The sequence below is a fragment of the Antechinus flavipes genome, chromosome 1 (assembly GCF_016432865.1).
Source record: "Antechinus flavipes isolate AdamAnt ecotype Samford, QLD, Australia chromosome 1, AdamAnt_v2, whole genome shotgun sequence".
Taxonomy (NCBI): domain Eukaryota; kingdom Metazoa; phylum Chordata; class Mammalia; order Dasyuromorphia; family Dasyuridae; genus Antechinus; species Antechinus flavipes.
In genome coordinates, this window is record NC_067398.1 from 670,210,333 (window position 1) to 670,223,267 (window position 12,935).

General features: G+C 43.0%; 1 protein-coding gene and 1 long non-coding RNA gene across 7 annotated transcripts in view; both read left to right on the forward strand.

The window, feature by feature from the left end:
• The window catches only part of LOC127545111 (uncharacterized), a 72,345-nt gene that overhangs the window by 29,180 nt on the left and 30,230 nt on the right, over positions 1-12,935 (forward strand). The gene's annotated exons all lie outside the window — the stretch shown is intronic.
• Positions 460-7,981, forward strand: CIRBP (cold inducible RNA binding protein). Of its 6 annotated transcripts, none has more exons than XM_051972179.1 (8): positions 460-559; positions 2,478-2,586; positions 2,721-2,827; positions 4,114-4,252; positions 4,347-4,431; positions 4,646-4,710; positions 7,276-7,454; positions 7,813-7,981. In XM_051972179.1, the coding sequence occupies exons 2-7, from the start codon at positions 2,484-2,486 to the stop codon at positions 7,278-7,280; spliced, it is 504 nt and encodes a 167-aa protein (XP_051828139.1). In that variant the 5' UTR covers positions 460-559; positions 2,478-2,483; the 3' UTR covers positions 7,281-7,454; positions 7,813-7,981. The 6 variants fall into 6 exon arrangements, with proteins under 6 accessions (XP_051828139.1, XP_051828137.1, XP_051828133.1 ...); XM_051972178.1 differs by having other exon boundaries at positions 461-559; positions 4,643-4,710; XM_051972177.1 differs by lacking the exons at positions 7,276-7,454; positions 7,813-7,981 and adding an exon at positions 5,177-6,019.

A 12,935-nucleotide genomic window follows, 5' to 3' on the forward strand; every position in this document is an offset into this window, starting at 1 on the left:
AGGCAGGGAGAAGGCGGGGTCTCGAAAGGGGCGGGGCCAAAACCTCCAAGATGGCGGGGGCGGTCTCCGTTCTCACTGCAGCTCCTTTGTTCGGCCGCCGCAGTGCTGGAGGGAGAGCGCGCCAAACTGGGTCAGCCCCGCCTCAGGCTCCCAGGAGGGGGCGTGATTTTAGCCCCGCCTCCAATCCCGTGTCAGTCTTCCCGCCCCCGCTCTTCTGCAGCCTGGGGTTAGAGGCCTCTTCACCCCGAGGGGAGGAGGACTGCGGACGAGCGGCAGGCAGGGTCCCCACCAATCCCTTTACACAGTCTCTGAGGAGCAGGGAGGGGCTGGAAGGGGAGAGAGCGCTCGCCGAAGCCTATGAATATAAATCAGTGCCCGGATTTAGGTCCCTTCGATTGGCCCTCTGGACTCGGGGGGTGGAGCTATAGGGCGTGGCTTCGTGGCGGAGTATATAAGACCGAGCTCTTGGGCGCGCCGCTCATTTTCCCGTTAGGAGGCTCAGGTCGCTCTGGTCTGTCCGCTGACACCGCTTATCCTTCCCGCCCCATCCAACACACCGGTGAGGGAGCCCGCCTCCGGCCACTTGGTCGAGTCTGCGGAGCTGAAAGGGCCTGGGTGGTCGAGGTCTGGGGGGAAGGGAAGCAAGGCAAAAGGGAGGAGAAGGCGGGCGGCCCGGTGCCTGGGCGGAGACGGGCCTGGGCACCGGCACGCCCCCCTGGGACGGGACTGTGGTCAGGACTGGCCCACCCGCTGGGTCAGGGTGGGTTCGGCAGCAGCGGCTAACAGCCGAAGGAAGGGTGCTGCCGTTGCTGTGTCCCAGGGGGCCATCAGGGCAGACGGGCTCTCTGCGGCTTTGCCGCAAAATGGCGGCCGAGAATCTTGGCGGGCGCCTAGCGAAATGGCGGGGACCGCCTGAGATGCCCGGATGGAATGGCGCAGGGATGCGAGGTGGGGGCTCCTCACGCATGCGCAGAAGAAGGCAGCCGCTAGCGGGGGCAGGAGGGGGAGGAGGAGGAAGAGGAGGAGGAGGGAGGCAGCCTCCGGCTGGACCGTACAGTGAACTAGACTGAAGGCCTCTGATTTAAGGGGAAGACGAAGGGATACTAGAATTAGTTCTTCCTTAGGGAAGATGTTCCTGCCGTCTTTCGGGCCACGTGGTCGGCGGCCATCTTGAGTAGGGCCCCCTTGACTTGGGCAGCAGACTAGGCCCTGAAGTGGCCCTATCCCAACCCTATCCCAGCCCCCGTGGTCAGCGCCTAATTCCCAGTGGCTTGAGGCCCTGGACAGAGTATCCCCATGCAGTCCTGAGTCATTTGAGGCCTACCAGGTGCCCCGCCCACCCGCCTCCCTGCTAGATGGGCCCAGGGATTGACCCACACTAAAGCGGCAAACTCGAGGTCAGTTGGTCACTTCTGGACCCGAAGCATGAAAACGCACACATAACACACCCTATAAAGTGGTAGTGGGGTTTCCTTGAAAAGATATTGGGGGGAGGTGCTCATGGATTGCATCTAATTTCAGGATTAATTTTTGTGTAAGGGAAACTGAGGCCCAAAGAAGAAAGGGATTTGTCCCTGAGGTAGAAAGTGGCAATATTGGGGTTGAAACCCAGAATGAAGGGAAAGAATGCTAAATTTGGGGTCCTTGCTATTGAGTAATTTTAGGGAAGACTGGTGGGATTAAATTAAATATCCAAAGCCTGTTCAATAATAAAGCTCGTCCCATGGGTTCCCTGATTTTTAATTTTGTGTCCTTTCTGCTATTCCATAGTAGTCTCGTGGGGTCGTCCTAGCTGTCATTTTAAGGAACAAGAAGGTTCCTCAAAGGCCATTTGGCCGATTTTGGTTCCCTTCATTTAACACTTGTATGACCTTTGAGCAAATGATTTAATTTTTCTGGTCTCAGCTTCTCCATTTCACATTGAATTAGTTACTTTAAAAGCCCTTTCTAACTATATGTCATAATTTAGGACTTCCAAATAAATGTTCTTTCATGCTATGGTAGAGAGTGATTTGGGAAGAAAACTTTGCCCAGGGCCAAGAGAAAAGGTTCAAGGTTTTTTTTTTTTTTTTTTTGGGGGGGGGGGGTAGGGGGAGAGATTGGCCGTATGAAAGCCATGAAAGGGCTCTTGATCTGACAAAATGAATCCAAAGGAATTTAGACATAGATCTCAGATTGAAATTTTAAGTGAACTAGATGAAGCTTTGCATCCAGTACTGGGTTTAAAAAAAAAAAAAAAGTCTGATTCCAGCTCTTTTGCCCCACCTACCTTCTTTCTAGCTCCTATTTACAAATTTATCTGGGGTTTGAGCAGGTGGGAAGAGTAGTTGTCTAGGGATTACAATTTTAGGCTAAGAGTTGTGGCCCCAATAGTGCCTAAGCCAACACCCTAATTGTTAATTGAGAGTCTTGTGGAAGTTTATAGTATGTAAATGAAAATACACTAGCTTGACTCTAAACAACTCTTTTTTCATTAGATCAAGATGGCATCAGATGAAGGAAAACTTTTTGTTGGTGGACTGAGTTTTGATACCAATGAGCAGTCATTGGAACAGGTCTTCTCAAAGTATGGACAGATTGCTGAAGGTAAGTTCGGATCAAGTATTTTTTAGTATATTTTAGGGTAGTTTTATTTGCTTGAGAATTTAAAGATGGGATTGGTTGGGTTAGTCATTAATTTCTTTTATAATGTGACTAATCAGTGTTCCTTTTCTTTCCAGTTGTTGTTGTGAAAGACAGGGAGACTCAGAGATCCAGAGGTTTTGGCTTTGTCACATTTGAGAACATAGATGATGCTAAAGATGCAATGATGGCCATGAATGGAAAGGTGAGAACTAATATAGCTCCCTTCTTGATTTGGGATGCTTATCTGGGATTTCAGTTACCACTTGTACTATTGTAGGAGTATCCTATCAGGTCTTCTGCCTCCATTTTTACCTCTCTTTTGCTCACTTTGCTCTCTTTCACCTCACTAAATTTCTTTGTTTCTAGTTACATCACTGCTTTCAGAAGCCTTTCAGTGGTCTCTTGCCTACCAATTAAAGAATAATTTTTTTTTTTATCTTAAGGTTTGGCATTGAAGGCTTTGTACCATCTGCTGCTGCTTTTTAATTCTCCAGCCTTAATATCATATTACTTCTTTTTCATGTGCCAAATTAGCCTATTCTTTGTTGTCTTTGAACACTCTCAATGCTCTCCTGCTTCTCATACCTTTGTTCAGGCTGTTCTTGTGACTAGAATGTCTTCCCAGTAAAGACACAATTCAAATTTTCTAAAAGAATCCTTTTGATTTCTTCCTCAGATCTAGCATTTTTATGTGCTTAAGCAATTAATAACTTTGTATTATAATTGATTTATCTTTCAGCTAGCCTTTCCCCCAGGAATAGTGTCTCATACACGCTATGTTGCTCCCAAGCATAGTGCTCTGCATGCAGGTGCTTAATAAATGTTGAATAAATATTTGAGCCAGATGGAACATTAGAAATAATATATACTACTTTCCCTTTTACAAATAAGCATCAGGCCTAGAGAGTGAATTGTTAAAAGATATGGAACTAGGACTACAATCTAGGGGTCTTGACCATCAATCCAGACTGCTTTCAGCAGAGATTTGGGGGCAAGATAGGTAGATTTGAGAATTATCAGCATAAAGATGGTCATTAAATATATGGAAGCTAGTGAGGTGTCACCCAAGTGAAGGAGTAGAGAGAGAAGCAGATCCAAGGACTGGGAGACACCTACAATTAGAGAGTGATCTGAAGGAATACATAGCAAAGGCCACCCAGGAGGAGTGCAATTAAAAGATCATTGGCAACTGAAGCAAGCAGCTTTGGTGGAATGATAAGATGAAGCAAATTTATAAAGGGTTAGAGTGAGGAGCATCTATTGTAAATGGCCTTTTCAAGGTGTTTAGTCACAAAGAGCAGAAGAGAGGGTGAGAGTGGGGAAGAAACATCAGGTGAGAATTTTTTTCAGGATGGGAGAGACAGGCATGTTTGTAGTTGGGAGTAAACTAGTAAAGGGGGAAATAATAAATAAAATGAAATAGTGGGAATGCCAGATCTCCATTACTGTGTATGTTAAAGCTAATCTTGGGAAATTTTTGCTTTTCAGTCTGTTGATGGGCGGCAGATTAGAGTTGATCAGGCAGGCAAATCATCAGAAAACCGGTCCCGTGGGTACCGAGGAGGTTCATCCAGTGGCCGTGGCTTCTTCCGTGGAGGCCGAGGGCGAGGCCGTGGATTTTCTAGAGGTGAAGTGTTAAAAGTAATAAATTATATCGTGTTATTCAACTTGATGTGGTTTTAGCTGCAGGTGTTGATAGTCACTTTTACCCTTTGCTATAGGAGGTGGAGACCGCGGTTATGGGGGGAGCAGATTTGAATCAAGAAGCGGGGGATATGGAGGTTCCAGAGATTATTACAGCAGCAGGTAAGGGTAGTGGGCTCTTAGAGGGTCCTCTGGCAAACTGCAGACATAACTCAGTTTTTTTCTTATATAAAACCATCAATCCTCAGTGCTGGAATATCTGTGCTTCTAATATTGACTGCTTGAGGAAATGTAGTTGTGTAGAAGGTGTCCTATTTGCCCAGCCAGTTGTTTAGATATACCCTAAACTCTTCTATCGTTTGTGATTTTTCAGCAGGAGTCAAGGAGGTTATGGTGACCGGTCTTCAGGAGGGTCTTACAGAGACAGCTATGACAGTTATGGTAAGTCCTGGTTCAAAAGGGAACGCCGACTATGTATGTGGGAACTCTTAATCTTGATTCCATGACCTTGTACTGATCTCTGGAAGTTAATTTTAAGGCTCTCAACGCTCAGACCTTATCACGGTGCTTTTCCCGTAAGGAACAAGTCCATTCTGTCAGGTCTTGGTGCGAGGAACCATTTTCTGCCTAAAAAAAAAAAAAGAAAAGAAAAAGAAAAAAAAAACTTGACCTAGTGTTAATGCATGTGTAGGCCTTAGTTGGAGCTGCAAAGCATCTTTAGTGTCCCCTTCTGTGACCTCCTAACGATGCAGACCTCAGAGCGTCCTAACACGCTTTAGACATGGGGGGGGGATTCTCCTTAGGATCATGTAGTGGCCTAGCCTCCGCAGTAATTCAGGGGAGTGAAATGCTACAACTTGTCATGTGCTTCAGTGCCTTTACAATTGTGCCTGCTTCTTGTCCTCAGCTACACACAACGAGTAAAAATCCTTCCTGAATCAAGATCGTCCTTCCAATGGCTGTATTTATAAAGATTTTTGGAGCTTCGCTGAATCGTTATTGTGTAGTACCCATCTACTTGTATTCACTTTTGTAGTATTATCAGTTCTGATCTTGTCAAACACAGCCTGACAGCTTCGGACATGAGATGGCCTAATTAGACTTTTCTTTTAAGAAAGCTCTTGTCTGTTCTCGAGTATTTTTTTTTTTTTTTGTAAGCATTTTTGAAAGCACTTCGGATTTTATTTTTTCTTTTCGTCATGAGCCAAGGTGTGGTGGTTTTCTTTTTTGTTACTGTTTTTTTTCTTTTGATTTTTTTTTTTTAATTTTGATTTTTTTTTTCTTTTTACAACAAAACTTGTGAAATTGGGGGCCCTGGTTCGGTTTTCTTTGAGCTAGAAAAGGACCTTAAATTCAATGTTCACGGGAAGCTGAACAAGCTGTGGAGGTTTGGCTTTTTTTTTTTAAGTGCGTTATCTTCAACTTTTTGTAACCTTCCTTTAGTGTAGCAAGGTAGGAATGCAGCCGTGAGGGTTTGTGGAGAGGCAGACCACCTTGGTATATCTAAAGAGAAACTGCTTGTATGTTCACTCTGCATAAAGGTATTTTTACTGTATACTGTAAATTACCCAGAAATAGACTTGCAAACTTTCCATAAAAGAGGTTCTTGAAAATGTTTATTTATATTGTCCTTTTTTTACTGGAAGAAGTATGCATATTCCATTGATATTGTATTTGAAGTGGTTAAGGAATTCTTGTATACAGTTTTCTTTGGCTTTACGAAGCCTATTAAAAGACCGTCTGAAATGAACTGTGCTCCTGACATTTACCTTTCAATGCACAACACACCCCTTTGCTGGATGTCTGACGTTCTGACAGCAAGTGACAAAGCAGACCACAGGGCAGAGAGTGTAGGTGGAGGAGTTGGCTGACGGGAGAGTCAAAACTTCTGACCAGCAGAAACCAAACTGAGAAATTTAAGAGAAACCATGCTGGTCTTGGCATTTGAGTACATTAAACATGACTTCACTCTTTGAGGATAACAACCTGTTGCACTGTCTGCATGGCCAGATATGTGGAATAGGCGAGCCTTAACTATAATCGCATTTGTGTCACTTAACTCATTTGGAAGCCAGAGGACTGGTGGCAAGTTTAATCCAGTAACCGTTGAGCAGCACCATTGTACCAAAACATTGACAATTTTAGTCTAGAATCAATCTTGTGATAACTGGAGTAGTACAGTGTTCCAAGGTAGACAAGGAGAAATCAACAACAAAGAAATTGACTTATTAGCTAGCTTTGTCCTTGCCTTACAAGTTCTAAGAATTCTCTGCTAGCATATGGAAACTGCAGTGTCCCTGGAGAAAGAAGTGTTGTGCCTCCCAACAGAGAAACCTCTGAGACGAAGGCTGCTTTCTTGGCTAGTTCATATGTGGAAATAGTCCTGTAATTCGAGGTAACTCCCTTTTGCTCATGTCCGCATCCTTCCTCTTGTTGAGAGCTCATTTGAAAGTCTAATGTGCCTGTGGAATGTTCCTTTTTTTGACAATTTAAGTCAACCAAGAGAAAAAAAAAAGCAAATTAAAATCATGCCTATTGCAATCCTTGGTGTGTGGCACAGATATTTCGTTCCATGGGTCAGAGCTGGGCACACAGTCATGTCTTGCTAGTAGGTATGTAAGCAAGATTGGAAACAACCGAATTCCCTGCCTTTTGGATTTTTATTCATCTATTGAGAATCTTCCTAGACTTCATTAAGTCACTTAAGTGTAGCTTTCTTTGCCATCTCCTTGTTGCCATTTTTTTCCCCCTATAGCCCACACTCTCCCTAAGCAGCCATATCAGAAGTGATTTAACTGTCTCTGCTTAAGGATGAAATGTGACATTGGCTGGTATATCAGCCAGCCCTGGAAACCTTTGCCCACAACTGTGCTTCTGTGATGTGATGGGTTCAGTGAATGGCTTGTGAAACCCTTGTAAATGATGTGAACTGTTTTTGGGTGGTGGGGAGGGGCATCTAAGAGCCCTGGTATGGATAGGGTTAATAACGCCCATTTACTTTGACAGGTTGAAGAAAGTGAAGCAATAATATCCAGGATGGTGGCCAAGGAACATGGTGTCTGACTTACGGACTCCCTAGAGGCAGTCACTGAAGCTTACTTGTGCTCAGGCACTCACTCCCTTACCTGGAATGGTTTCCTGGGGAGGCAGGAGAACTTGAAACTTGACCTGGATAGCTTATTAATGTAAGTCTGCCAGTCTGGAGGCGCTAACTCCTCAAGAACCTGTATCCAGCTCATGAAGAATTTGAGAACTTTGGTTTGGGATGTTGCTTTCTACAAGTCTTTTAAATGGCTAAATTAAGACAGGTCTCCTTAGCTCTCACGGTCTTTGAATGGTGTGGGAATTGAAGGAGCACTATTTGAGTCACATAGCTAGGCAGATCAATCACATCAGTGTTGTGCAAAATGATGGTAGGGTAATCATACTATCTGCCTTCCTTCAATGGGGCTGTTTGTGGGAATTAAATATTTGAAATATTAGAAAATGAGTTTTGCCATAACTCGTTTCTCATTCTTTTTTTTCCTCTCCTTCTCTAAATAGGAACTTCAGAGAAGACCAAAAAATAAGCTATCACTTGTACTTCAGAGATTGAGGCCTTTGTATATTAAAATATGGTTGGAAGAATAAAACCATTAGAAAAATCCTCGTCTGTAACAACTCATTGAAAATGGAAAATCAGATTAGAATAAATGGCTCAAAATCGATATAAGACCCTTTGAATTTGTGGTGTATATTTCTTAGCCAAAGAGTCCTGTTTTGTTGTAGGTATTGAGAAACTATAACTGATTCCCCAGAATAATTTAGTTGTTAGACCTGAATTCTAGCATGGGATTTGCCAAGAGTCGTTTGGTGCCAGGTATGAGTCCCAGCTTTGATGCTATTGGACATATTTTGTGAACTTGAGCAACAGCCTCTCCTAGCATGAGTTTAATCAACAGTGAAAATGGTATTTGTGTTACCTCCCAGGGTGATTGGAAACAAGGAGCTTTGTCACTTTTAAAATGCACTGAAAGTTGGGGGATTCTTAAAAGAAATCACTTATTAAAGCTTGTCTGACAGTGAATGAAATCAGGAAGCTGCCTTGTTTGGAGGGTTGAGGTGTACCAGACTGAATCAAGATTAGAGCTGATGATCTGAAAAAAATTACTTTATTATGAGATAAACAGATGAAACTCCAATTTAGTTGTCTTATCTATCAACCAGCCTTTTGGATTTAGCCTGGACCAAACTGAAAGAATAAAGTCCCTCAATCTGGAAAACCTGTGTAAAACTAGCCACCTCTTTGTACCACAGAAGTCTAAATTATGGTAGTAGAAAAAAAAATGTGTTGATAATTAAACAGTACATATATTTTATGCATTTCCAAGTTTGTAAACTTTGTTGCCTATGGCTTCTGCAAAACTCCAAAAATTCACATTAAATTTTGTGTTTGTGTATGCTGAGGCAATTGGCGTTAAGTGACTTTCCCAGGGTCACACAACTAGTACGTGTTCAGTGCCTAAAGAGGGCTAACGGTCTATTCAGTGCGCCATCTAGCTGCCCCAGGTTTAATTGAACTGACATTGAAACTTTAATAGGGAAGTTGAGATGTGGAAGGGAAAACTAGAATCAACCCACCCAGTAACATCTTAATCGATAGAGCAGGTTTGGGAGAATCCTGTCAACAAAACAGACACACTGGCACTGAAGAGGCCCAGTTTGGACTCGGTATTAAGTGAACACTGGACTGGTTTTGCTTGAACCCAGAGAATTGGGTGAGGAGGGATGCAGAGTTTTGTTTCCAAATAAGAAATGGATTAGAAGACATTCCAGTCGTGGGGGGCTTTGTAAAGGCTTGTCAGCATGAGGTGTGGATTTGCTAGAGGAATGAAGATTTTCACTTTTAAAAAATCGGGGCCATTGTGAGACTTGATCGTGCTGTTATGTAATGGTTTTCTATACTTTCTACTATGCTATTGCTGTCATGTTATATTGTCATCTGCCTTTCACAACTTGGTTTTGCTTCTAATCCATTGATGACCGAAAACTTAGAATTACTGCAAGAAAGAAGGGCCCTCAGAGGAGAACTTTCCCAACAGATTGACATTCAACTTGAGGCTGGGTTGGGAAGGAAGGGGGCTGGGTAAGTGGAGTGCCTGCAGCTCTCTGAAGAGTGCAGGGTTGTTTGGTTACTGCCAGAAATGAGATCTGAATAGGTTACTGGACACAATAGGTACTTAAAGCAAATTTGTTAGTGACTTCTGACTCAAACCTCAGAACTGGATGTGTCTGTTGGGAGGGAGGGAAAGAGGTGGTTTATGGGAATGGGTGGGAAATCCAGCTTTGCCTCCCTTTTCTTGTAAGGGAGTGATCTTTAGTGCACACAAATGAAAGTGTGTCAATGTATTGCCATAAATAAATGGATGAATTGGGATTTCTTGTCTTGAAAGTTCTTAATATTGGGAGTGTTTTTAAACTTTTGATTTTAAAGAGAACAGACAGTGGATTCTGAGTCTGCTCTGCCACAAATGAGCTGTGACCTAGGCAAGCAACTTAGCTGGTTGTTAGCTTGTATTGACTGCCCCAACTACTATGGAGTTGGGAAGATCAAAATTGAATCTGTCAAATGAAGGGCTTGTAAATGTGAAACCAAACATTGGTTTTGGGAATTATTTTCTCATCTATCAGTGAATTCATGAATTGTTTAGTATTTATGGAGTGTTCCAACATGTAATAGAAAGTTGATAAGACTTCAGTAAAATGGCTTGTTAGCCCAGGTCACAGCAAATGGCAGACACCCAAGCCTGGAAACTGAATATAATGATTCTTAGTTTGTAATGTTTGCCCCTGATTTAACATCTTCCTGTGTGTTTATTTTGTCCAATACCTCATCCCTGTGGATACCCTATGGTGATGAGTCTCTTCTCACCAAACTAAACTGGTTGTCAGATTAATAGACTTAATCTACCTGGGCTATTTTTAAAGCTTTTTCAGGTTGATAATAGGACTTGATAGAATTTGCACTATGGCAAAACCTTGTAGAATCCTGGTACATCTTCACACATTGGGAATAAGTCTTAGCTGTAATTCTCAGGGGGAAAAAATATTGTAACGTATTTTTTTGTGTTTTCCTTTGTAATCCTAAATATTTTATGCATAATCAATAGACATTAAATGCCTACTATGTGCCAGGTACTTTACTAAGTGCTGGGGAGCTTAAAATTTAATGGGGGAAGATATCACAGAAAAGGGAAGTGGGGGGAAAGAAAGTAATTGGATGGGGATCACAATGTAGAGGTTCAGAGAAGTCCAAAAACAGTGTAGCTGGTGGAGAGGAGAGAACTTTGCTGAACCCCCTCTTTAAACAGGGTCTGAAGCCTCCACCCAAGTTCCCATGGGGCTTCCTTTCCACTGTACATCCCAGAAAACAGTATCTGTACTGGTCATCTCTAGGACTGGATGTACTTCTCACCCAGCCCCTCATACTGGACCAGAAGAAGCTGGCATGCCCCTTTTTTTGTCCCTCCTACCATGCTAGACCTTCCCATGGCTCTAGTAAATCAGCCTCTTAAAGGCTAATGACATCCTGGTATATCTAACCCTGTTCTGAAGGTGGTTACTGGCCCCTAGCTCCCTCTTTACTCAACATCTGGCGCTCAGCCTTCTCTCCTCAACTCTCAGATTCATCTTCCTCTTCCATCTCCTTCCTCAGCCACTCATACCCCTGAGTGTTGCATGTCTATGATCCGGATCTCTGAAATCCCTCTGACTGTAGTATCTCCAATCCTTCCCTCTCTCCCTAGTTCCTACCCCCAAAACAATTCAATTCTTTGACTCCAGTTTCTCCAATCCCCCGATCCCTCAGTGTTAGACTGCTCTAGCTTTCCTTTCCTTCCCAATTATGGCTGCATAGTTAATCCTAATTAGGGGAAGATTTCCCTTTCTAAAGCTACTCAGTACCACAGGTGACATCCTGAACCTCAGGAGAGGGATTGGGCTTCCCCCACAGAATTGTAGTCTCATTCAACTGATCTAAATTTAATCTCAACCAAGTCCCCCTTGCAAGAAGGTAACATTCTTTCCTAATTAAAGGTAGCAGTTCCTGCACCAATCTTCCAAATCTCTTCTTAAACCTTTCATACCTGTTATTTCTCTCAGTGGAGGACTTGGACATTGCTGAGAAGCTTCAGCAGTTTGCCCCTGGAACCATCTTCTCGTTTTCATCTGCTCCCTTCTTTCTGTTCCTTACAAACCAGCCCTCCACACCTTCAGTCTTGATCTTTAACATCTCATCAAATTACCATCCTCTGTGTCCCAGAGCCCGAGAACAAGCCCTCTGTGCCACCTTCATTTCTCTGTCTTCCTCCACTTGGAGTCTGGCCCCATCTCCCCACTCAAGTCGGGTGGCTTCTCCATCTTGGGCATTTGACACCTGATATACCCCCTTTTCCCTGGAGAGTCTCATCTTCCTCATTCTCTTCTGATCTGTCTGAACTCCCTTTTGCTGGACCAGCTGCTGTGGGCTGATGGGCCGAAGGGCCGAAGGGCCGGAGCAGCAGGGAGGCAAGCTCTTCTAGCTTTTCTGCCAGTGCTTTCGTCCCTGTTACCTCTCCTGGCTGGATGGCAATCTCTCATCTTTTGGAGCCCCTGCTGCCCTCTTCCTCCTATTCTGCCTTAAGCTGTTGTTGACAAATATGGCCACTTAGCCTGCTGGGATAAACAGGGAAGTACTACCCTCTATAACCCTTCCAGAAATGGAAGAAATAAGAGTCTTTCTTTCCTAACATTATAGCTTCAGAGCTCCAGGCTACCACCCTCTGACTTGCCAATATACACCCAAAGGACCTCCGGCCCTTGCTATACACTTAGTCCTTAGGATCACTAAACTCTTCTAGATGTCCTGCTAGTAAATCTTCCTATGTATTTTGTTTCTCCAGATCCCTGAGAGTGGAGACCATCTAGCTTTTCAGTTTCTATCTCCAGAGTTTGGAACAATACATGTAGTGATAAATTAATAAGTGTGCTTATTAGGACAAAAATAAAAAGAAATTCAAAAATCAAGAAAGAATGAGGAAGAAATAGGAAAAAAACCTAGAAAAAACAGAGAATCTAAAATATCTCATTAGAAAAACAACTGATTCAGATTGAAGGTCAGGGAGAGAGACAAAATAAGAATTGTTGGACCACCTGAAAATTATGATCAAAAAAAGAATCTGGATCATGGCAATTCTATAGACTTGTGATGGAGAGAGCCATGTGTATCCAGAGAGAGGAGTATGGAGACTGAATGTGAATCACGACATAGTATTTTCACTTTTGTTGTTGTTTGCTTGGTTTTTTTTTTCTCATTTTTTTTCCCTTTTTGATCGGATTTTTCTTGTGCATAATGCTAAATGTGGAAATATTGTTTAGAAGAATTGCACATGTTTAACCTCGCCTAGGGGAGGGGGGAGATGAAGGAAGGAGAAAAATATGAAACATAAGGTGAATGTTGAAAACTATCTTTGCATGTATTTTGAAAAATGAAAAGCTATTATTTTTTTTAAAAAATCAAGAATATTTAATATTACAAGAAATTAAGGGAAATTGCCCTGAAGTTCTAGAACAATCTGATCACCTGAAAGAGATCCTTGAAAGAAAACTTACAGGTATGTTATTGTCAAATTTCAAAATTCTCAGATTAA

Excerpts from the sequence above, each read along its gene's own strand:
- CIRBP (XM_051972173.1), top strand. The coding sequence starts at position 2,484 with ATGGCATCAGATGAAGGAAAACTTTTTGTTGGTGGACTGAGTTTTGAT. Across the intron at positions 4,253-4,346 it reads AGGCCGTGGATTTTCTAGAG|GAGGTGGAGACCGCGGTTAT; the intron begins GTGAAGTGTTAA and ends CCTTTGCTATAG. Across the intron at positions 4,432-4,642 it reads AGAGATTATTACAGCAGCAG|CAGGAGTCAAGGAGGTTATG; the intron begins GTAAGGGTAGTG and ends GTGATTTTTCAG.